This window comes from Syngnathoides biaculeatus, chromosome 11, assembly GCF_019802595.1.
Source record: "Syngnathoides biaculeatus isolate LvHL_M chromosome 11, ASM1980259v1, whole genome shotgun sequence".
In the NCBI taxonomy this organism is placed as follows: Eukaryota; Metazoa; Chordata; class Actinopteri; order Syngnathiformes; family Syngnathidae; genus Syngnathoides; species Syngnathoides biaculeatus.
In genome coordinates, this window is record NC_084650.1 from 2,778,468 (window position 1) to 2,803,233 (window position 24,766).

Here is a 24,766-nt window from a genome sequence, read left to right on the forward strand (position 1 = left end):
TAAGGTCAAATGCATTTCAGCCTCAAATGGGAATTTTAAAAATCCAAACATATGCAGACCCCATAAGACTATAAAACGTTTATGTACAGTAGGAGGGAAAAATACTTAGCAAGCTTGGCAGGATGGTACAAAATCCCCTGTAATCTGCAAAGTTAGATAAAAATGAAAGTCCATGGACAAATATAAAAATAGTTCTGCTTAAAAAAGTGATGAGGTCTGACCAGCAAATGGACTCATGTCTTTCATATTGTTGGCTTTCTACACGGACCCAACGGGACATGTGATAACCTGAGCACCTTTGTTGGGAACAAGAGCGAGTAAAGTCAGGAGGCAGGACAGTGAGAAAAACATGGTGCAAGATATTTTGTGACAATCCGCAGAACAAAACTTGAGAGGACTGGCTGATTCAGTTTTTAGTCCCAGTGCCCTATTCAGTTCTTAACTTTTAGCTGGGTGGATAGTATCCCTGGTTGTAGTTCCAGGTGTTCTGGTAGCCGTAACTGCTGTACTGTGGTTGCTGGCAGAAGAAAAAGCAAATTACTATGCAACAAAAATAGTTCAAATCCAGTTCAACACAGAAAAATTCACACATACCTGATACCAGCTGCCGTACCCACCATATCCACCGGACTGGGCACTCACGTCCATGCTCACTGGTGGGGGAGGTGGCATAGTTATTGGGACCTGAGGATCAGCAGCTGGGACTTGTGCTGATTCTCCATTTGCTGAGCCATCGTCACCTTTACTCAGTTTCTCTTGGTTCTTGTCTCTTTGAGGGAGTAAAAAGAGAGTCAAGGTGACCATCATCTGCCATCATCTTGTATAAAAAGATGACAGCAAATTTCCAAGTTGTGCTTTATAATCTGGTAGGGCTGTTTCCAAATCAAACAAAAGTCCAACGAGTCGTGCTGTGGCCGGATTAAATTAGCGAGTTGTGACACACTACTCACAAAAAGTTAAGGATACTTAACTTTCAGGATGAACCTACAAGGAACAACAAACTTTACAAAAGAACTTAATTTGACTTTTTCTAAACTTCTCAAAGCACAACTCGCTGTTCACCACGGATCTGAACAGCAAAATTCACACAATATGTTTGCGGCATTAATGGACCAGTAGATCCTTATTTTTTGTACTATACAGGGAGTCCTCGGTCTACGACGGAGATCCGTTACTACAGTTGTGACTTAACTCGAATTTCGACTTAAGTCGGATTCCACCATTCAAGTCAGAATTTACATCAAAATACTTTGGATAAAAAACAAATACATTGAAATAAACAAGATGTACTGAGCATTACTGCTGAGAGGTGGATGGAGAAGAAAAAGAAGGGGAGGCTGCGCTTAGCTATTGTGAAAGAACCTGGTCCTCAATCCTCTCCATCTCCACAAGTATCAAAGAACCTTGTTTTGTGAGCATTGTATCCGAGACAGGAACAGAACCCTTCACATGCACTAAAATACGGGCTTTGCCTTTAATAATTATCACCACGGTCAACCAACTGAAGCAATGAATCACTTAATGAGCTTCAGCTTCGTTTCCATTGTGATGGATTTTCTTTTGGATGCAGCAGCATTCCTAAGAGACGCAGCTTTCTTCTTTGGGGCGATAATGTCTAAAAAGGAGGGCGAAAAATGTGAAGGTACTCCCGGCACACAAACACGGCGGACAAGCATGAGCCAAACAAAATGGCGGACGGGCGTTGTAAAGTCCAAACGTCTTAGGTCGAGACTGTCTTAACCCAAAGACTGAATTACAATTAGAATATATTATTTTAAGTCCTCTTCATCCCATTGTTCACATTTTGACTTCATGACACCAAGACAACCTTAAAGCACACTGAGCGCCGCTGGTGAATGACTTAAAATGGACCATTCTGAAAATTTTAATTTTGCACATCGGCAACCAAATGAGCACCGCGCATCAACCCAAGTGTTGCAAAGTAAAAATTGTAATCCTCTATCATATTTTGAGGCTATACAAACGTTTATTTAACTACAGAAAGATGGTGTGATTGTCAAGGAAAAAGTGGACTGACACAGGAAATGTACTACAATAATGGAGAGTAAGGATATTTTGAGGCTGTTGGCAATAGTAAGTTTCTTCCGGCTTGTCCCTTTCGGGGTCGCCACTGCGTGTCATCTCAGATGAACGCACATATATGTTTGGCACAATTTTTACGCCGGATGCCCTTCCTGACGCAATTGTGACAAAGGCTGAGAAGTGGACATCCTTGGAAATACAGTATTTCAAAGAAGTATTGAACACGACAGCATTCTTCTCAGTAAATATATTTCCAAATGTGCTGACCTAACCGTATTTATTTATTTTTGGGGAGGGGAGGCAATTGAGAACTGATTGTAATTTACAATGCTAATGTAGCTAGACAATCTTTGAGGTAGTGAGTTTTGTTATATATACGTGTACATTTCATCCATCTTCTTAGCCGCTTATCCTCAGAAGGGTTGCGGGGGTACTGCACCCTATCCCGGCTATCATGGGGCAGGAAGCAGGGTACACCCTGAACCGGTTGCCAGCCAATCGGAGGGAACATAGAGACATAACCGTTGCACTCACATTCAGACCTGCGGCCAATTTTGAGTCTTCAATTAATGCAGGTTTTATTGGGGATGTGGGAGAAAACTGGAGTTCCCAGAGAAAACCCACACAGGCACGGGGAGACCATGTAAACTCCACACAGGTGCAGTCGCGATTTGAACCCCGGTCCTCAGAAAAGGCCATCGTTCTAACCAGTCATTCCACTGTGCCGCCAGGTACATTTAAATACATTTTTATGTATTTTAGTTTACTGATATGACATCCCTAAATAGATTGTGAAACATAAGCTTGCAAAAATATATGGATGAGATTTATATACTGGAAAATTAAACAGGGAAAAGATCCTGAATTCTTACACAATTCCACTACAAATTTTAGAAGAATATATCACTACTATATTCATGTGCGGGCTACTATATTGATTTTTATATTTATTTATTCTAAAACAAAGTTTTTCTAATGTTTTGGCATTCAGATGATTGATTTTTTTTATTCATACATTCATATAAAATATACACTCACATGCCTTTTATGAGCCTTGTAGTCAACATGTGCATGTATGATGTACCGTAATAAGTTGTCACTGTCAAATTGTACTGTAATTTTGTGTATGTCCATTCACCCATCCGTTTTCAGAGCCGGTTATCCTCACAAGGGTCGTGGGAGTGCTGGAGCCCATCCCAGCTATTTGCTTTGCCTCCACTGTCGACAGCCAGGTTAGCATAGCAAATACCTTACCTGGATAATGTTCAATAAATAGAAAATACATGACTTCATGGTCAGCTCTTAGTTTTTAACAACAGTGATAATAATTAATTATTAACTATTAAGTATCACCACATGGGTTTCATGCATCTACTTTCAAGACTTTTTTTCCCTTCCTCAAATGGCTGGGCCTATAGGTGGACACCACCTTTTTTTTGCTACCCCATTTATAAATTAGGGCACATGTGAGACTATAGAAACACGAGAAATGCCTGTCATTTCCTTTCTTACCCGCTTTCGGCTTCTCTCTTTGTTCCACCCAGCTCCTTGATAAGCTTCTGGTGCGCTTCATAGACTGACAGCACACTGAGCAAGATATACAAGGGAGGCAGTGAATAAAAGGAGAAACACAATGAAAAAGTGCCAAAACACAATGAAAAAGTGACAAACGGGAATGACCTCTGGATAGAGTTGCTGTACTCTTCTACAAACTGGAGGCCGCGCTGTGACAAGAGGATTTTGATGTGTGGTGCGAGTGGCGCCTCCAGGGCTCGCGTCACGCATTGCTGCACTGCTTCCGCTGAGGACCAGGTTTCACTTGATAGCTCCACTTCCAGCAGGTTCAAGTGCAATTTGTCATTATCCTGACAGTAAGAGGAACAAAGCAGTATTGCAGATTATGTTTTCAGCGCACAAACAACACTAAGTGCCAGTTTATAGGTTTTAAGGCACCTTGCATTAGAAAAATCTCAATGCACAACACCAATCAAAAATACACAAAACGATATCTATATTGAAAGAATACCAATTGAGGATTATATTTCTATTACACTCGTCAACAAAAAATATTGTCCAACATTTTTTTTAAAGTGACAGATTTTTTTGTCACATTGTTTTTGCTCAATAAGGTAAACGTTTTAAACTAAAACCACGTTTTTGTTGACGGGTACAGGGTTTTTTCCGCTTGAGAGGGTCAAGGCCCTGAATTTTGAATAGTGAAAACATAACATTCAATTTACAGGTACTCACTTTTATCAATGTCTACTGTTATATTTAGCACAAGCAAAGTTTGCAACAGTGAACTGATGAATTGAAATTTAGTGTCTAGTCACTAAGTCTTGATGGCCTTTGCACAATGTTCATTACACTGGACTATTACTATATTGACCACTCAAACTGCTCTAAATTTTAAAGTCTGCATCCTTAGCACAATTCTCAGAAAAAAAATAATTAAAAATTTTTTTATCATTGCTGGATTACTAGCAGTCTTCATTGCGCAGCGTCTGTTACCGCAATGTCTTTATCTTTCACTTGACTGACTGTCATGTATGCCGTACTAGAGCAGCTCCAACTACGGGAGAAAAACTCCTTGTATGTTTCTGACATACATTACATGGCGAATGAAAATGATTCTGATTACCTTTAAGAACTTGACATAAAAACCTGACCTGAACAAGAGAAACAGATATAATTTTGGATTTGGCAATTCAAAATAATCTTTAACCATCTAAGAAAAGTGATTTCTTTAATATTTTAATTCAGAGCAACCCTATTCTATCTTAAAAAAAAAAACCAGGTAGATACACAGATTAATAGTACCTTCAGCCATCTGGTGGAAGAGCATTTAATGGTTCTGCCCATATGCCTTAACTTCATGAGCATAAGTAGATGAGCAAAGATATATTTGTAGTAAACATTTTCAAATGATTTAGGTAAAATTATAATTTGTATGTAAAACATACACGTTAAGGAAACGGGTGCAGTCTTAGTTGGTTCACATACGAATAACGTTTCTTGTAATGATATAAACAGGATTTTGAGAATATTTTTAGAATCAACTTCTTTACCAATTATAACATTGATGAATATTTTACATTATGAAACAACAAAATATATTTGAGTTGCAGTTATTATTGTCCACTTGGGTTGACATCTCGCGTTCTACACAATCTGTGACTTTTGAGTGTGTGGCTTTAAAAGACGGTGTGAAATGAGATGGAAGTTCGGACATCCTATGTCTAACAAATTCTTTCCTCCTGGCTTGCTGCCTTTACACTAATTTCTTCCTACACAGAGCAGTGCATAGGTCCCTGTGGAAACATGATAATTGCAAAGCTTTGAGGTAGAGCTTTTGGTTCCCCCCTTTTTTTTGTAATAATTATGATTTGGAGTTGTTCAGTGAATCATTTAAACCCTAAAAAAAATAAAATGTGATTCAGCCTTAAAAATGACTCCTGTGCACTCACTGGACTAATCTCAAGTGCGTCCTGTAAAACACTCCGAGCTCTGCTTGGGTTTCTGACAAGTTTCAGCAGCAAACGAGCAAGCTTGATGGAGTAGAATGCGTGCAATGTAGGCTTCTCTTTTGATTGGGTCACCGCCTCCTGCAGCAACGCTACAGACTGCTCAAGTTGGCCCGCCCTCCTCTCCAAAGCCGCCCTGCGGAGACGAACCACGGCCAAACCTGGCATGTTTTTATCCAGAGCCTCCAACACTCGCCGTGCTTCCGCCAGGTCACCTGAAGACCAAGACGAGGTACATTAAAAAGAGAGGCAAAAGAGGCAAAAACCACAGACCTGATAATGTAATAACAGCAGAACTTCATGTGTATTCTCACACCGTGTCTTTCCTCGAAGGTGGCCCTCTGCATGTGAATGTTCGGTGTTGAAGGTAGGTGGATGTCACAGGCTCGCTTGTAGACAGCCCGAACCTCATCCACACTGGATGTCCCCAGGTACTGAATATACTGAACAATGTACAAAGCTCTCATGAGGGATAAATAAAACACAGCCTTTGCGTCAGATTAGATTTTACAAGAACTCACAAAAAGTTAGAAATATTGGCTTTTTGGTGAATGAACCAACGTCCAATCAAACAAAAATGTTCTATTCTAGAGCGGCATGACGGTGACTTTGAAAGATCCTCCAAACATTGCTATCTTGATAGACTTATACTCTAAATGGTAAAAGGGAAATGGAAAGTTATGTACCAATATTCCAACCTTTGGGACAAAAGGAAAATTATACATCATTCCTGTGGGCTCACCACCTGTGGGAGGGACCATACGGGTCAGCTGGCCGATAGCAGGGACCTTGGCGATCCAATCTCAAGCTACAGAAGCTGGCTCTAGGGACGTGGAATGTCACCTCTCTGGCAGGGAAGGAGCCTGAGCTGGTGTGTGAGGTTGGGAAAATCTGACGAGATATCGTTTGACTCCCCCGACACACCGCATGGGCTCTGGTACCAGTCCTCTTGAGAGGGGTTGGACTTTCTTCCACTCTGGAGTTACCCACTGTGAGAGGTGCCGAGCAGGTGTGGGTATACCTGTACTTTGTTTAGGGGTCACCCCAGCGGATGAGAGGATAACCTTCCTCTACCTTCGGCTGGGGGGGATGAGTCCTGACTGTTGTTTGTGCCTACTCACACCAAACATTCTGGTCTGTAGGGATAGATCACATGCACTGCAATTTTTTTTTTTTACTTACTTACTTAAGTAACTGTTGCTAATTTTGTCCACTGGAGGACACACTGACAAATACCATTCAAACGTAAACCAAACTTTTTGACATGTTTTGTGTCTAAATACAATGAATATTTTTGAAAAGCTGAAATTTGCAAAGAGAGAGCAAATTGGTACTAAATTATTGAGATACATCTTAAGTCTTTTTCATTTCAGTTTGCCCAATCTTTCATTTTTTTTTTGCGGGGCTAAAACGTACCCTGTGACGACAGTGGGTTGGGGCATAGAGTTTCTAGCATGAGGCCCTCCCCCACCATATTAACTCCAACGAGCCCTATTCCATGGAGTGACCATTCATCAGAATAGCCACTTCCAGAATTTCTCTTTCAACTCAAGGCCATATCATACCTGTCGAGCATAGCCACTAATCACAATATACATAACACCCTCAATTTCGAGTTTAAGCGTCATCACTCGATCTGATACTCTTTTCACCTCCAAGACATTCTTAGTCACCTCTTTCTTTAAAATAAGCCCTAATATATTCCCATCTACTCCATGGTAAAATAATTTAAACCCTGGCCCTAAACTTCTAGCCTTCTTCTGTCCTGAGTCTACTCTATACTACCCTTTACCATAATTTCATTGTGGGGCTCATCAACGTTATTGCGCTATAGTTCCCACAACTCTGCAAATCGCCTTTGTCTGAAAAATGTGAATTAGCAGTTTTCTGTTGAATAAGTTAGTCAAAAACTCCACTGCCACCTCTCCAAATTGCTTCCATACCTCCACCGCTATGTCATCAGGACAAACTGCCTTTCTATTTTTCCATTCCGTTCAGTGGTTTTTTAACTTCCCCCTTACTAATGGTTGCCACTTCCTGATCATTCATGCTTGCCTCTCCTACTCTTCCTTCTCTCTCATTTTCTTCATTCCTCAACTTCTCAAAGTATTCTTTCCATCTAATATTTAGCACAGTACTGGCACAAATCAACACATTTCCATCTCTATCCTTAATCACTCTTACCTGCTGCACATCCTTCCCATATTTATCCCTCTGTCTGGCCACCAGTTTGTTTTGAATGAAATTTTGGAAATTAATACACGTTTCCATGATATTCAAATTTTTTGGAAAGGGTCTGTAAAAGAGGCACTTGTGAAGGCTAAAAAATGCCATGTTTCAGGAGCAAAGTAATGCTACTGCAAATCAAATCTTCTGCAACTGTTGCATAACACCTGAAAATGAAAATCTCCTGTAGATCTATTTTAAAATATTAAATACTCCAAAATTTCAGGCGACTCATTAGACTCAGTTCAAACAAGGTTTGTTAAGAAGAACCCTTTTGTTTTTTTTCCATGCACTGTCACAGCATGATTTTTTATGTATACCGATACATTTGTAAGACGTAAGTGCACTCTTTCACAATAGTTACTGGATAGTGCGATGAGCCAGTTGATGTTCCCAAGATTTCAAGATGGATGCAGAAATGTATGTAACTTTATGATTACTGGTAAGTAAGTTATTTTGGAAATAGTACATATACACATACACTTTGAGCTATAAGATGCAGATGTGTAAATGAAAAAAAAACCTTCATAATGTTGATGAAATGGCCAGTGTTTTTGTTAAGAAATTTGAGATTGCTCATATGATTTACAACAAAATAATCATCAATAAATTTGATAATTATTTTTTTTATTATTTGCACCAAATCAATGGGAACCTTTTGGAATACTTATTTAAAGCTCATCAAGTCAGAAATATACTGGTCCAGCCCACAAGTCACTGATGGTGTAGTGGTGCACATGCCTGCCTGTGGTGCAGGCAGCGTGGGATCCATTCCTGCTTAGTGACGGTGTCAATATCTGCGCTGTGACTGGCGGGCGACCAGTTCAGGGTATAGTCTGCCTTCGCCCGAAGTTACCTTGGATAGGCTCCGGCTCTCTCTCCGGATAAATACTAAGGGGTTGTGTCAGAAAGGGCATCCGGCGTAAAAACTGTGCTAAACAAATATGAGGGTTCATCTGAGATGACGCGCTGTGGCAACTCCTAGTGGGACAAGCCGAAAGAAATACATACATACTGGTCCAGCCCAGATCAAATTGGAGTGAATGTTGCCCGCCAACTAAAATGAGTTTTAGACCCCTGCTCTATTTTTATCTGATTATGAGTGGGAAATGTCACAGATTTGAGTTTCCAGGAACTTGGGGAAGGGGTCCACCAGATCCAGAAGATGGACCTTTGGTGAAATGGTGTTGTGTACACCTACTTTCAAAGTCCATTCCTACCAAAAGCATGAAGTCATTTTTATGATTTGTATCTAAACATTACATATGTTAAGTGCAATGTAATTGCTGTAAATATGCAAAGACTGCTCTCAGCCACTAGTGGGCTCATGGACTGGCGTTGGGTCTGAGCAATACTCCACAACCTTGCTCCATCCACCGTCAATAAATTCACACATGGGAGAGTTAATTATTTACGACGTTCACTACACTGCAAGCTTAGGGGCTAGCAGGCATGTGTGTATGTGAATACTTCTGAACCTCGCTTAGTGCTGTTGTGTAGGTTCCCACATTACAGAGACACTTGAGGAAAAGTTATTAAACACAGTGGCACATATTTCTCACCCTGTAGCTAACTACAGACACTTTAGCACATATTGTATGAATGAATAGCTGAATGACAGGTGAAGGTTGAACCAAGCTTCCTACCTTCTACCTAGCTACCTTGAGTGCACTTGCTGACAGAGTCCTGCAGCTGGAGGGTGGGCTTATTTTTTCTTTTGGAGCCTTCTATATTTGTTTTTTATTATTATAAAATTTAAAATTATTATTTTTTGTATTCATTCAAATTTGGCAGGCCTGTTCACAATATTCTCACTCTCCAAATTTAGATATTCCTGTATCGTTTTACAGGGTGTTTAACAGCCACTGTAGTGGAGATATTGTTCCCTTGGTAGTTCAGTTAAGTGGGGCTGTCTTAACATCATCCATCCATCCATTTTCTTTTCCGCTTATCCTCACAAGGGTCGCGGGGAGTGCCGGAGCCTATCCCAGCAGACATTGGGCATGAGGCAGGGTACACCCTGAACCGGTTGCCATCCAATTGCAGGGCACACTGAGACAAACAGGATGTGGGAGGAAACCGGACTGCCTGGAGAAAACCCACGCAGCATGGGGAGAACATGCAAACTCCACACAGGCGGGGCCGGGATCAAACCCGGGTCCTCAGAACTGTGAGGCCAACACTATATCAGCTGATCCAACGTGCCGCCCGTCTTCACATCAGTGTGTGTGAAATGATAAAGATTAAAACATTTTCTACAGTAAATTATTTTGGGACCTTTACTAGTGTAGTCAGCACATTGTGATTTTTCAAACAAACAAATGTTTGGAATTGTTAGGTTTTGGTAGAGTTGTACCCTCTGGGGCATTGGTTCTCAACTGTTGTCACTCGAGGACAGGGGTGTCAAACTCAAATTCACAGAGGGTCAAAATTTTAAATTGAACAATGCCGCGGGCCAAAGTTGAATAAATGAACCTTTTAATATGGATCCAAACAAGCGTGTAATACATGTAATACCGACGGGCCACCTCTAATATTATTGTAAATTGCCTCGCGGGCCAAATATAATTACACCGCGGGGAAAACTTGGCCCGTGGACCAGAGTTTGACACTCATGCTCTAGGACCTGGATTTTCCTATGGCCACTAAGTTGTGCCACTACTTACAGAAGTTATGAATAAAGAACATGTTTGTTTAAAAATAATATTTAAAACCAAACATTTTTCAAACTACTGTTACATGTTTAAAGTGCTTTCAGTTTAGCTTATTAAAAAACTGAGGATGACCATAACTACTACAAAAATTGATATCTTGGCACTGATCAAAATGCAACATCAACTGTTTGTCCCAAAATGCTCCATGACACTCTTTTGCATCCTTTTTGCTACAACTCCATTATTGAGTCTCCTTAGATCACACAGGTGTAATGAACATTTTGGCCACTCTTACCCTGGTCCAGAATTCCTCATAGAGTGCACAGGTGATCAGGCAGCGCTCAAAGAGAACACGAACTCTGTGGTCATCATGGAAAATGTTGGTTTCTTCTATCGCTCCCGGAGGCTCGGCTGTCACCTCTGGGTCTTCTTTGACATCTGTGTCTGCCTTGTTTGAGTCTACACAGATGTCGAAGTGTCAGAAATGTTGTTTGTGGCTTAACATTTACAAGACAATGTCGGTGTGATGGCATCACCTTTGTCATGGTCTTTAGTGTCTTTCTTCAGTTGGGCGACCTCCCAGTCCAGGTAAGAGTTCCAGGCACGCAGCTGGGTTTGATCAAGTGGCTTCACATGGAAGTAAGGACGTTTGATCTATAATTAAATAGATCCATGTGTATGGCTGACATTTTATGGATAGAAAACTTATACATAGCGGGGGGGGGGGGGGGGGCATTTCTATAGTTTTTCAACTGAAATAGAAAACCAGTGGAATTACAGTGGTACCTTAATAGATGAGTTCAAGTAGTTCCGTGACCAAGTTCATAACTCAACTTAATATTCCCCATTGAAATAAATTGAAATTCAATTAATCCATTCAAATCCCCCAAAAACACCATATTTTTTAATCACCTGCTTTTAATAAAGACTACTGTATACTGGATTTTATAAAATATGATAAAGGAAACTGGAACAGAATAAGCTGTGTATATAGTAGTGTATCATATTTTTCACACTCTAAGTCGCAGTTTTTTTTTTTTTTTTCCATAGTTTGGCCGGGGATGCAACTTCTATGTGAAATTCTTACCACATTATTACATCCATCCATCCATTTTTCAAGTCGCTTATCGGTTATTTTCACACTGGCAACCGTAAGAGGGCACTCTAAGCCCGTATAACTGTACAGACTACTTCTGAAAAGTCAGCATTTCAACATTAGCTATAACTTATAACAACTGAGAAGGACCGAACAAAAATGCCATTGAAGACAATCATATTCTGTAGATTATTTTAATAACATTGTTATGATGTTGCTAACCAATGATGACAAAAGTACTTCTGAATGCGACTTGTGGTGCTTTATACGTCGTTGGATTAAGCTTCATGAAGGCGTTGAGACATCCGTCCATTTATCGTGAAGGTAATTCAATTTCATTTGCCATCACGATAGCGAACATTTCTTTCCGACAAGGCATGTCTTTTTTTTGTTTGATCGTCTTGTTTTTAATGCGAAGATGGCAAATGTTTATTGGCAACATCAAGGATGAATGCTTTGGCATACATCTGTGAATGTAGACACACAGAAGAACCCTCCCTCTCCACAAAGGCTGTCCATTCTTGTTGAAAACTTCGGTGGTACTCATTTTTTTCCTTGACCGACCTTTGTCAAAAGCGTTTCCATAATTACGTAGTTGTTCCGACATGATCGGTGTTTGACCCGAAGCCTGTGGACTACGGCAATTCCACTAGGACAAACTGTCTCTGCATCATTTCCGTTGCCTGCCCCCCCAAAACTACGACAACGCCACTAGGACAAACTTTCTCTGCGTCATTTGCATTGCCAGCGTGACAGAAATCACATGTACAGTTACGTTCACGTTATGAGGGCTCCGCGAGCCATATGCAACCACCAAAAAAGCCAGGTATGGCTCCTGAGCCATAGGTTCCTGACCCCTGTCGGTGTGGGAGCAGTGACGGATGGAGAGCACAGCTTCCGGCTGAATCCGCCATGCAACTTTTCAGGAAGTCATTGGATAGCTCAACAAAGTATGGGCTTCCGTGACAACCAAAACCATCCAGTCGGGATTCAGAAAGGCTGGAATAGACGAGTTCTAACTGCAACCGACAATGAGTCTGACGTAAGTGATGTAGAAGAGGAAGTGGCACGTTGTCTACCTCTGGAGTTGGCAGACTTGCTTAGAAGTGACACTGAGGATGAAGATTTCATTGGATTTTAGTTATCAGATATTTGGAGTGACACGGATGGTTCTGGTAAACTTGTAACATGGCCAAGACCAAAGAGCGGTCCAAAGACACCAGAGACAAAATTGTACAACTCCACACGGCTGGAAAGGGCTACAGAGAAATTGCCAAGTAGCTCGGTGAAAAAAAGTCCACAAGAACTGTTGGAGCAATTATTACAAAATGGAAGAAGCTAAACTGGACACTCAAACTCAATCGGAGTGGAGCCCCATGCAAGATAAGATGGATGGATGGATACTAATGTAATCACCCAAGCTGAATAAGATTTTGAACTAATTTCTTAATGAAGACAGCCCTAAAAAATAATGGCAAAAAAATTTTTGGAAAAATGTCAAGTTACGTACGTGACTTACAGTCTTGCTTAAGACAGTAAGTAAATAAGTCATGACTCACTGCATCTTCAAAGTTCCATCTCTTCCGGACTTCATTTTCATTCTCCTGGTAAATTTTGTCTCTCCGGATCAACACCTGTTCTCTCATCCTCTGCATCAGCTCCTCCTAAGCATTGTGAACAGGGACACAATAATGACGTCATCTGTACTCTGAGTTAGATGTATCTGAGTGCAAGGTGGTGTAAAGTTCCTCACTGAGTCTGTGCCCTCAGGTGTGGCAGGGTCTTCCTCTCCAGGCGGCCTCTCTTCGCCCTTCTCTTTGGCCTGTTCAGCACGCTCCACTTTCTGACTCTCACGGCAAAAGGCCCTCACCTCCTCATATTCCTCCAGAGAAAGTGCTTCTTTGGGCTCACATTTGTGAAGGTGAACCTTGAACCTGCCAGATGCCAGACACAATAATAATGTTTTCTTTTTTTAAATCACAATTGCAAGCACTTGAGCATTGGCGTGTCATACTTTTCATAGTGGGTGTTGTAGCGCTGAGTGGGAACTTTGAGGACTCTGTCTAGCACAGCTGTGGCATTCCTCAAGTTGCCTTGCTCCTTCTCCCATTCAAAATACAAATCCCATAGCCGGTCTGAATGGAAGTCCAGCCCTGCCGCTACAACAGCGTCCTCAAACACACTGGAAGGAAAGGACGTATATGAGCGGGCAAATTTCATGTCAAAGACAATTCAAGTTAAGGTGCCATATTTTCTGTAACAACAGCCTCGGCTCTATACAGTGGGAGGAAAAGTATGTGAACTCTGGAATTTCTTAAATTTCCCAATAAAATTGGTCATAAAAGCTAAGCTTATAATCCAATTCACAAGAAAAAAAAATAAAGCCTGTTTACGATAACACCACACCATCAACCGTATGTTTTAAACTTTTGTAGCACATAACAGGAAAACATTCAGAGGACACGGACGAGAAGGCCATTGAACCAGTGAATTCAAAAACTGGTTGAACCTCTTTTGGGAGCATTAACCTCAACCAAACGTTTCCTGTGATTGTAGATCAGACATGCATGTTGTTAAAGATGAGTTTTGGACCATTCATATGGACAAAACTATTATAGTTCTGCACAATTCCTGGGATGTCTGGTGTGAATGTGAATAGAAATCTTGAGATCATGCTACATAATCTCAATCGGGCTGAGGTCAGGACTTTGACTGGTTCACTAATAAGGTTGGGCATTGATTGAACTTGAGCGATTCTGGTCCCGATTTCTAATTTCAATTCAAGTTCCAAACAATTCTTGATTTTGATTCTTTTAGGGGGCTGGGTCAAGAAACGTTTGTATGGTTTGATTGAAATTGGCCATATCCACATCAAGGTAATGTGTGTTGAACTAACATGATTCACTTAATATTTATTAATTAATGTTTCAGCATAAAGTTAAAATGGTAATCATTATTTGGGACTGTTTTATTAAGGGTGGCACGGTGGCACAGCTGTAGAGCATTGGGCTCACAGTTCTGAGGACGGTTCAAATCCGGGACCGCCTGTGTAGTTTGCATGTTCTCCCTGCGCCTGCATGGGTTTTCTGTGGGCACTCTGGTTTCCTCCCGCATCCAAAAAAACTTGAATTACAGTAATTGGGGACTCAAAATTGGCCCTAGGTGTGATTGTGAGTGTGGCTGTTGACGGTCTACATGTGTCCTGCGATTGGCTGGCAATATACCCCGCCACCTGCCCGATGACTCAACCCTCGTAAGCGGCTCAGAAAATGGATGGATGTTTTATTTATCAAATGGTTCATACGTACAAGTTTTAACTTTCTATTTTAAGCTTGAAGGCTTTTATTTTGAAATGTACTCAATGGAACTCAGCATTTTGGCATGAAAAGTCACATGGCACTGGATTTTCTTTTTAAAAAAACGGAGGAAGTCAAACGCTATATGTTGATTCTGATTCTGATTATTTTTCTTACCTACCAATGAAGCAGAAAGTTTTTAATACCATGACTTGTTTGTGAGTTTTGTCCCAATTCATTGTGATGTAAAGTTGCTATCGTGATGTTTTAACCCAATGTTGAGCTTTTTTTGTCAGCAGCTCTTTCTTACATTGGTTTGAAGATTGAAATATATGCTTAAAGCTCAAGTGTCATCAAACGGATGATTTTTGGTATATTATTATTGAAAAACCCACAGCCAATATGGTTCCATGTGTTTTTTTCACCACAAAACATGATTTTGACGTATACAGCTTTTTGTAACTCCCACCATGAAAATCCTCTCAGGGATTTGTTTTCGAGAAGAAGCAGGAAGTGACGTACAAGACAGAGGCGCCCCCTAGTGGACTCGTTTGTTTCTATTAGTTTTACCTCCGGGAAGGTAGTTTGTTGTTCCTTCGTGTTACCCAAAATGCCAGCTCATTGCATTGCTGGACATTGCTTGAACACTCGGGAGAATGGAATTACCCTTCATAAGTTTGAAAGAGACCCTGTTCGTTGTGAAAAATGGATTGCACGGGTGCAGAGGACGAGAGCTTCGTGGGTTCCAAATAACAGGTAGGTGTGTATACAGCTCCCCCAAAATAAATAAATAAATAAATAAAATAAAATAAAAAATTTGTTTGGGGCAGACCACGTAATTGGTCTCTCTCATAACGTATCAAAAGATGCGCATATGAAATGTGTTAATTTGCGCATACAGCTACTAAAAAAAATAATAGTGTGGCGCGGACCACGGTCTCTCTCATAATGTAACAAAAGAGCCGCGTATGAAATGTGTCGATTTGCGCGTCGCCCAGCCAACAATGTCTAGATAGTGTTCATCGAGTACTGCGGAGACTTTGAACATACCCCTAAAAGCAACATAGCTAGGCTCACCTCCTCCTTATATCCCACCACGGACGCCGAAACTCAGCCACACCGGCCGGCTGAGGCGCCGCGTTCGGCGGTCACAGCTTCCGCGAAGGCTGCGCGTCGGGCTTTGCAACGTGTGCGGCTCTGAAGAACCCAGCCGAGAATGCGTTACTCAGTCACGTGCGCCTAAGTAGTAGTGCGTAGTGTAATATTGTTCCGGTAACTTCCCTCGGTTGTGTGGTGTTGTCCTTTTCGAAAAGAACTTCAGTGTCAGAATGGGCGTCGGAAAAAAGCAAATATCTCTGTTTTTCGGCTTCCGTAGTAGTAGGCACTGTGCGTTTTCAACGACGGAAGTGACAATGACGTCAAGGACAGATGACGCGATTAATATGCCGACCACTTGGATGTCGAGGGACACTCAATTCCGCAACTTTGTGCATGGATGGATGACGCACTCTCCGCTCCCTTTGTTTTTTCCGTATAGACATTGAAGTGAACACTGTTATATGTATTTTTCATTACAATATCTATTTTAGAATGTTTATCGGGACGACACCCGGGCTTTCAAACCAACAGTGCAAAAGTGCAAGCAACCCTTTACCTAGTTAGCTGTCTCAATGTTGACATCGACATTTTATTGTTTTTCACTCACTCAATTGACTGAGAGTTAACCCTAACCCTAAAACTACTTGACTGGCCTGCCAGCAGTCCAGACCTGTTTCCCATTGTTTCCCCTCATTATGAGGCGCAAAATATGACAACAGACTGTTAAGTAAATGCATTTTTACACCAAATAAGAAAGGAAATACAGTAATTTTGCCCACAAAACAACAAGTAGTCTCCTCAATTCTCTAAGAGTTATTGAGTATTGTTGAAAAGTGATGTAAGACAAACATACTCCTGTACTTGCTTTTTGGTAACCTGTTGCAGTCATCAAATTCCAAATGAGAGAATTTTTGCACCAAAAATTACAAATAAATTATCAGTTGGAACATTAGATATTTTGTCTCTGTAGTGTATTCAATTAAATAAAAGTTGAAGACCATTTGCAAATTATCCTATTCAGTTTTTAAATTTTACACAATGTTCCAACTTCAATGGAATTGGGGATTGCAGACACACATACTACTCTCTGATAGAAAGCTGGTACTCCATGCAGTTTTGTAAATAAAAGCCCCCCATTTATATGAAGAAACAGTGCGTACGTTTACCTGCGAATACGCTTAGGCGACTCAGGCAAGTTCATGTCTAATGTTCCCAATAGCAGATTGATGTAGTGGATCCACAGATCGACACTCAGAGGGATTGACTGGAGCCCCTGAACACACACCTAACAAAACATATAATCAGCACCAAAAGAATACAAGCTTGAAAGAAAAACAACAAATATTGTACTATCACTGCATTCATGATGAGGTGACCCCAGCAGTCAAAAGTGATTCCATTTTTTTTTTACCTCTCCTGCTTTGTCGTTATTACCAGCACGACGCTCCAAGTCAGCAAATTTTTTCCAATAACCATAACAGAGTGGAAAGCGGGAGAGAAATGCCACCAAGGCTCGTCGTGATGCTGCAATGTGGCTCTGCCCAGAAAAACGTTGTTGATCTTACATGATTAAATAATGATGATTGAGGATAAAATCATGACGTATCAATCATGTCTGTGTGGCCCCTACACTGATAGGCAAAAATATATTCTGCTTTGTTTCTGGATAAAACTCAAGCTCTTACCTCTTGCTCACAGTACTGCAACAGGTCAGTCCAACTGGTGAAGTCTCGAGGGTTGTCGTGTGCGGCATTCCAAAGACTTTCAAAGTCTGCTGGCAAATCGTTTCCCCCGTCTTCGGTATCTGGAAGTGCTAAGAAGAAAGCAGTTTCTGGCTTTGTAGAGGCTACAATGGCTGAGTCTGTGCAACCACTCTCATCTGACTTCTCTCGAGGCGGTGGGCGTGGTGCAACGTCTGGTGCAGGTATTGGTAAACTCAGCTGTCCTAAAACTACATTCAGCGCAGCTTTCTACCAAAATGTTAACCCTTTCCAGGCAAGCGTTGCAAATTTGCAACAGGTTTAATATAATCGAAAATTTCAAGTCCAGAGTATCATTTTCTGAAAGTATCAGATTTTTCTCTCTGCAAAATTTTATTTGCTCCAGAGACGGTTTAAAGGGTCTTCATAATGCCTTCTGCTGAGGATCATTACTGGAGATGGTTTCATCTTCCTTGCTTTGATGCCCATACCATCACAGAGCTTGACTGGCCAGCGACCTTGGCATATATAAACTGGATTGAGAATCAATGAGGTATTATCAGGAGGAAAATGAAGAGCAGCAAACCCAAAAACAAGAACTGACAGCAAGCATGAAGGTAACCTGGGCCTCCATAACTCTCATGGAATGCCACTGGTTGATCGCCTCACTGTGAGGGACAGAACACTTTCAAAGTTCCGTTCCTAGGAGACTTGCTCGATTCACGCCGGCGGCCAAGCAAAACGAATAAATCATTTCACAAACAGATTGGTTTCAGCTCAGTCATTAAAAACATTGATTCTTTTTCTTCTGGTTCGCGAACGTAACAACACTATCTTCTGGGCCACGCTGCCCCAATTACCACAAATGGATTCTCTCTTTTACCTCCCATTCCTTCATTCTCATACTATCAGCAGCACTGCTGTTATTCCCTTCATAATCTCCCTATTCTGACCCATTGCCACCTCCTCATTCGTACATTTACTCAATTTCCAACCATTGTCCACAGACATTCCTCGTCTTCCATGAAGCTCCTTAGCTTTTCCAATTGACCATGAAACTATTTGAACGCCAGTTAGCGTACGGAGCTTGTGCTAGTCACGGCTACCGTCTTTCCAAGCAGTTTGGACTCGGACGCTTATCCTTCGCTCGTGCAAAATGAATGAATATAACAAAAATACGTACAACGTGCGTAACATCGCTTTAACATGTATTTAGGTTTGTTGAAGGTACCTGAAGGCTCTCCGAGGTCCTCGTTGCTGCTCATATCCTCTTCGTCTGCCATCATCGCAAACCTCGCTCTTGCGTCACTAAACCGCGCCGTCATGACGTTTCTTCATTCTGACGTTACAGAATGCGTCGCAAAAATGGCAAGTACTAGATCAACGTTCAAGTAGCACCCAAAAAATTACTTACCTCTCTAAGTACCACCACCATCATGACCAACACTTAAATACAGCTTAGCGGATGAGGGCGAAACGTTTCTCGAAAAAAAAACAGCGCTTTTAGTCATAAAACGCATGTTTTGCCGTAATAGCGCAAAATATAGTAGACTTTTGGATTTAATTCTGATCGTCTTTAATGTTCCTTTTATCTTGTTTGCATGACAATTGCTATTGGAAATGCTAAACGTGTCTTCTTTTTTTTCCCCAAACTATTGTTTTTTTCCCACCTGCCTGGCATTTGAGACCTAAATTTCTCATAATCATGCAACTCGTGCATACGTGGGCAAAATTGTCTGTACTTCTCCGTTAATCAAAGAAACGCCCAAAGTGATAACAGAAATAACTTTAACCTGACAAAAGTAGTAATAAATGCCAGTTTAATGAAAATCAGAAATTCTTTCTTAATTGTGGTTCACCAGAATTCCATCCATTCATTTTCTGTACCGCTTTCCTCATTCAGGTGGTGGGCATGCTTGCAGTCTATCCCAGGAAACTTTGGGTGAGTGGTGGGGTACACCCTGAACAGCTTGCAAAAAAAAAAAATCAGGCGCTGACAAACATGATGGTACCCTAACTCAATTTGTTGCACCATCTTTAGAGACAATCACTGTGGTTAAAATTTATTGAAACCTTTAATGGGAGTTCTGCATCCATCCATCCATTTTCTTAGCCACTTATCCTCACAAGGGTTACGGGAGTGCTGGAGCTTATCCCAGCTGTCAACGGCTAATGGTTACCAGCCAATAGCAGGGCACATAGAGACAGACAACAGTCACACTCACAATCACACTTATGAGCGTCCAATTAATGTTCCATTTTTTTGGGATGTGGGAGAAAGCCAGAGTGCCCAGAAAAAAAGCCCACACAGGCATGGGGAGAATATCCAAAATCCACAAAGGCCACGCCGGGATTTGAACCCCAGTCCTCAGAACTGTGAGGCCAACACTTTATAGCTGCTCCACTGTGCTGCATTTCTGAGCAAATTTTTCAGACCAGAGCAAATTGCTCCAGTTGTCTCAGGTTTGAAGAGTGCTTTCTCTTGAGGGCAGGTTTCAGCTCCTTCCACAAATCTTTAATACACTGCAAACCCGAAAAAGTAGTTTACCTAGAAAAACTCAGGTGACCCATGGTCTTAAATTTCTAAAGAATCACAGTCATTGCCCTCCCATGAATTTGACTTAGCTTGTTAAGTATGTACAGTGAAGAAAATAAGCATTTGAACACCCTGCTATATTATACAGTCAGAGCATTAAAGATGGGTCGTGGCTGGATCTTTCAATATGACAGTGACCTGAAACACACAGCCAGGAAAACCAAGGAGTGGCTCTCTAAAAAGCATATCAGGGTTCTTGCGTGGCCTAGCCAGTCTCCAGACCTAAACCCAATAGAAAATCTTTGGAGAGCGCTGAAACTCTGTGATTCTCAGTGACAGCCCAGAAACCTGTCTGATCTAGAGAAAATCTGTGTGGAGGAGTACGTGGGCCAAAATCCCTCCTGCAGTGTGTGCATACCTGGTGAATAACTACAGGAAATATTTGACCTCTGTAATTGCAAACAAAGGCTACTGTACCAAATATTAACATTGGTTTTTTCAGGTGTTCAAATACTTATTTACAGCTGTATCACACAAATAAATCGTTAAAAAAATCATAGGTTGTGATTTCTGGATTTTACTTTTTAGATTATCTCCTCACCTCACCTCACATTGGAGATGCACCTACAATGAAACTTTCAGACCCCCTCCATGATTTCTAAGTGGGAGAAGTTGCAATATAGCGTGGTGTTCAAATACTTATTTTCTTCACTGTATACTGTAACTCTAGATAATTAGTGTATACTTAATCAATCTACTATTCCTTTAACGGAGTGTGTTTCATACTCTTATTATCACCTCAATTAGCAGACTCAGAAGCACAGCAAGTGTCAAAAATGTTTTTCTTCACTGTGGTGTTGAGAAGTCAAAAGGAAAACGGGAACTCTTCTATCTTGCAGAAGAAGTAAAATAAATTGAGCAATCACAGGGAAGTAGAGTACATTCTTGTATGTATGACAGGTATCTATGGAAGTAAATATGTGCCACCAGGATTTGAATTTGAAATGCCACAGAAAACAGGATTTGAATTTGAAATATAAAGTGATCACATTTTCAATATTTGTATTTCAGTGTAACTTTTCAATGTTAACAATTCAACTGGCTACAATTTGCTGTCTAAAATTCACCGTCTGTGCCACCATGCAAGGTTCCTTCAGGTCAGAATTGAACACCCAACCAATCGCAGTTACGCTGTCTTAGTCACGTGACGTCTCATACTAAGAAAGCGTAACTGGATTGGCTGGCTGTTTGGTTCTGACCTGAAGTAACCCTGCCTGGTGGCAGAGACAGTGAATTTCAGACTGCGAATTGTCGCAGAGTGGATAAAAGCCACAAAGTGGTTAGGTAAAATGTCTGAATCGAATAACAAAAACTATGTCGCAGTGTTTGCGATTTCAAATCCCGGTGTGTGCAAGTGGTTTTGAAAGGGTTTTGCATTCAAACAATAAAGCACATAGATCTTCACTCGATTGTGAGTTGTTCTCTTCTTCGAAAAGAGCTTCCATGTCAGAAGGGGTGTCGTAAAAATCAGAAAATCTCTGTTGTTACTCTCCCATAGCAGGTGCCACTATGTGTTTTCAATGGCGAATGTCCCAGTGTGACGTCTGCTGATGACGTAGCAGGCAATATAGCTACCACTGGGATGTCGAGTGAGACTTCTGCAACTTTGCGCATGGATGACACGCTCTCCACTCATATTTATTTTTTCGTAAGGACATTGAAGTGAAACATGTTGCATGTATTTTTCATTCCAATATCTATTTATTTTATAGCCATGTCAGTGGCTCTTTAAACCATGTCACAGACTCATTTTGACCTACAGTATTGCTATGTGTAAGAGAAGAAAAAAGAATTAAGATGAAAGGGAACCTTTCGTGATTTAACTAAAATGTAATGCACATATGTTAAAAAGTTATGCTGACAAACAGTTGTCAAAGTTTAAATGCAAATGCATCACACTAAAACATTACTACTGAACTGAGATGCTTTTGCATACCACTAGCAGTATGTGAAACTCTTAATTTTGAAAGATTTGTTTGTTTAAGCAAAACAAAATCCAGAAAAGAAGTACAACTTACATTTTTGAACTGTAGTTTCTGTACAGCACCTGGAAAAAAATAATGGTTTCTCATGATCACTTGTGTGTGATCAGTGTGCAGTTTTTACTTATATATATATATATATATATATATATATATATATATATACACACACACACATATATATAATTTAAAAATCCACACTTGGCAATGTATGGGAAACATTTGTTTTGTTACTGTTCAATTTCTTCTGAAAAAATATTTGTCCTTGGACTTGTACTTTTTCCTAATGCAGTGTAATGTCTGATACTTGTGTATTGTACTAAAATGCATTTAATAAAAAAGAAAAATACACACGTCATAAAAAATAATTTCAGATTCAGCAATTCAATAGTGCATAAATTTATTTTTTGGGAAATTCATCAGTATTGGCCATACTCGCCCTGCATTTACTTGGTATCTGAGAACAAAATATGCAGTACAGTATTACACATCACACCTACAAAGAGGAATGCAGTCCTGAAATTATTGAATCGATAATAACGAAAACCAGTGTTGTTATGTATGCTTATATTTAGAGCTAACCAATAATGAACGTGCATTTTGGTTTCAATTTAATTCGATTTCTGTGGCGGCACGGTTATGCTGGGAAAGGCTCCCCCACTCCCCCAGCCCTCCTGAGGATAAGCGGCATTTTTGTGTTATTTTAGTAGAAATAACACAATTAATGATAGAATGTTGTCATAATAATCATAACATTTATCTTATCTAACGGAACAAATCTTCCGTGCCGTGTTTTTCCGGAACCATTTCCACCCGTTCCTTTTCCAAGCTCGTTCTATTTCTCCCTCCGGTAATGAGTCCTGTATGTTTGTTTGATGAGGAGTGAGGTGGAAAGAAATGTGGTCCTTTTTCGCCAGGGATCCAGTCAAAGACTTCGCTTATGAAATTATTCCAGACAGCCAAGATAAGTCTGGAATATGGTCGCTCCACCGGGGGAAGCGAAAGGTAAAATGACATAAACCTATCTCGATCCTTAACTAATTTTGGGCCTCTTGTAAAAAAAAAAAAATCGGTCTACAATAACTTAACGTTTTCGACATATGATGTTCATAAACGATTTATTAATAGTTTATAAATTCCACTTTGAACGACATGCCATTTTGACTATAACTACAGTTAACGCAGGTACACGTAGTTGTCGCCACGTCATCTAGTGTTAGCCGTAATAAAAGTCTCAACTCATGCACTTGACGCGTTACATTTTCAACTAAGGTTTCCTTGTCATCGTATAGCTCCTTCGAACCACAATTTTCCCGTTTCTAATCACCTAGCTAGGCAGCGTGTTCTGTCAGCGTCAGCCTGTCTTGTTGTCTCCGCCAATCACGTGACATTTTAAAGCTAATCAACAACTTCACAACAAGTTGAAATTTTATCTTTGGCGTGTAATTTCAGGATGAAACTGAAATTCACTAAAGCACAAAATAACTTCCAATTCTTTCTGACTCTCTGTTAAAAGGTAATGGCCCCGTTTTGGATCAAGTACCTGTAGGTGAAAACTGTTCCAAATGTGGCTCGAGCAAAGAATATAATAGAGCTCGTCCAACCACGTCATATATACGTGACTTTTGTTTGCGTCACCAGATTGCCGGTCAAACAAGGCATTGTTCAAGCCTAAGTCTGTTGAGACAAAACGAAAACATGTCTTATAGCACCACGCCCAGAGTTTTGTCCCATACCGTTAGACATTTAGAGGGTGATAATAAACGACAATACCTGAAAAAAATAGAGACACTTGGCATAGAGGACCCATATTTAATGCCGAAGTCGACATTTTCGCTGATAAGAAATTGAACTGTTAATTCGCTTCTGCTTGTCTTGGACCACTGGATATACATATGTATCTGCTGACTAAGTCGTCGAGATTTACACAGAAAAGTTTGAAAGCTTATGAAAGTCTGGACGCATACAAATACTTAATTGCTGGATCTGTTCTCAATCAGGAATAAATCCCACATAGTGACGGGGAGACGGCTCGTGAGCACGGAAGTGTATTCGGCTACATGTTAACCTTTGAGGAAATGCATCGATCTTTTCAGCTGGTATTCAATAGAAATACCAACATTTAAATAAAATGACCTTTGTTTTTACACAAACTTGCATTCATTAACTATGATTGAAAAAAAAAAGAACAGTCATCTCCACGGAACCTACACGGAAACGATTGCGGCCAGACATTAACCTACGTAAACCTCTCTTCTGCGACAGACAGTTTATTTTCTTTTTTTAAATAGAGCTTGTGCACCTACGTCACCGAAGTCACGTGACTGGCCATTGTCCCCCACACTGTCGAGCAGCTCTTTTTGACCGGCAATATGGCGTCGTAAAAATGGTGACGTCGCGTGCACATGCTCTTTAGGGTCATTTCTCCAAACAGAGGGAGGTTTTGGTGATAAAGGAAATATTTGTTCTGCCTTTTATTCACAAATTAAACACATCCAAAAATAGTACAAAGAATGTCTTATTCCTAGTCATCTAGTCTAAGTCATACAGT

At 40.6% G+C, this 24,766-nt stretch overlaps 2 protein-coding genes across 5 annotated transcripts in view; one reads left to right on the top strand and one right to left on the bottom strand.

The window, feature by feature from the left end:
- Positions 1–63: 63 nt before the first annotated feature.
- Positions 64–23,797, bottom strand: si:ch211-114c17.1 (pre-mRNA-processing factor 39). Of its 4 annotated transcripts, XM_061835907.1 has the most exons (17): positions 23,759–23,797; positions 22,252–22,280; positions 18,869–18,976; positions 17,623–17,750; positions 17,349–17,474; positions 17,104–17,222; positions 13,558–13,725; positions 13,297–13,477; positions 13,103–13,207; positions 10,984–11,101; positions 10,743–10,906; positions 5,884–6,010; positions 5,511–5,782; positions 3,724–3,908; positions 3,556–3,630; positions 595–769; positions 64–517 (listed from the first exon to the last, which is right to left on the bottom strand). In XM_061835907.1, exons 3-17 carry the CDS (start codon positions 18,960–18,962, stop codon positions 446–448), a joined length of 2,109 nt encoding a protein of 702 aa, XP_061691891.1. In that variant the 5' UTR covers positions 18,963–18,976; positions 22,252–22,280; positions 23,759–23,797; the 3' UTR covers positions 64–445. The 4 variants fall into 4 exon arrangements, with proteins under 4 accessions (XP_061691891.1, XP_061691890.1, XP_061691892.1 ...); XM_061835906.1 differs by lacking the exons at positions 22,252–22,280; positions 23,759–23,797 and adding an exon at positions 19,052–19,392; XM_061835908.1 differs by lacking the exons at positions 18,869–18,976; positions 22,252–22,280; positions 23,759–23,797 and adding an exon at positions 18,821–18,858.
- Positions 23,003–24,766, top strand: part of scyl1 (SCY1-like, kinase-like 1) — a 39,512-nt gene continuing 37,748 nt past the window's right edge. Inside the window, exon 1 of the mRNA XM_061835905.1 lies at positions 23,003–23,220. Coding sequence (XP_061691889.1) covers positions 23,113–23,220 — 108 coding nt within the window. The 5' untranslated portion in view covers positions 23,003–23,112. The remainder of the gene's footprint in view (positions 23,221–24,766) is intronic.

Excerpts from the sequence above, each read along its gene's own strand:
- si:ch211-114c17.1 (XM_061835907.1), bottom strand. The coding sequence starts at position 18,962 with ATGACGGCGCGGTTTAGTGACGCAAGAGCGAGGTTTGCGATGATGGCA. Across the intron at positions 17,475-17,622 it reads TGCAGTACTGTGAGCAAGAG|AGCCACATTGCAGCATCACG; the intron begins GTAAGAGCTTGA and ends TTTTCTGGGCAG. Across the intron at positions 3,631-3,723 it reads TACAGCAACTCTATCCAGAG|TGTGCTGTCAGTCTATGAAG; the intron begins GTCATTCCCGTT and ends TATCTTGCTCAG.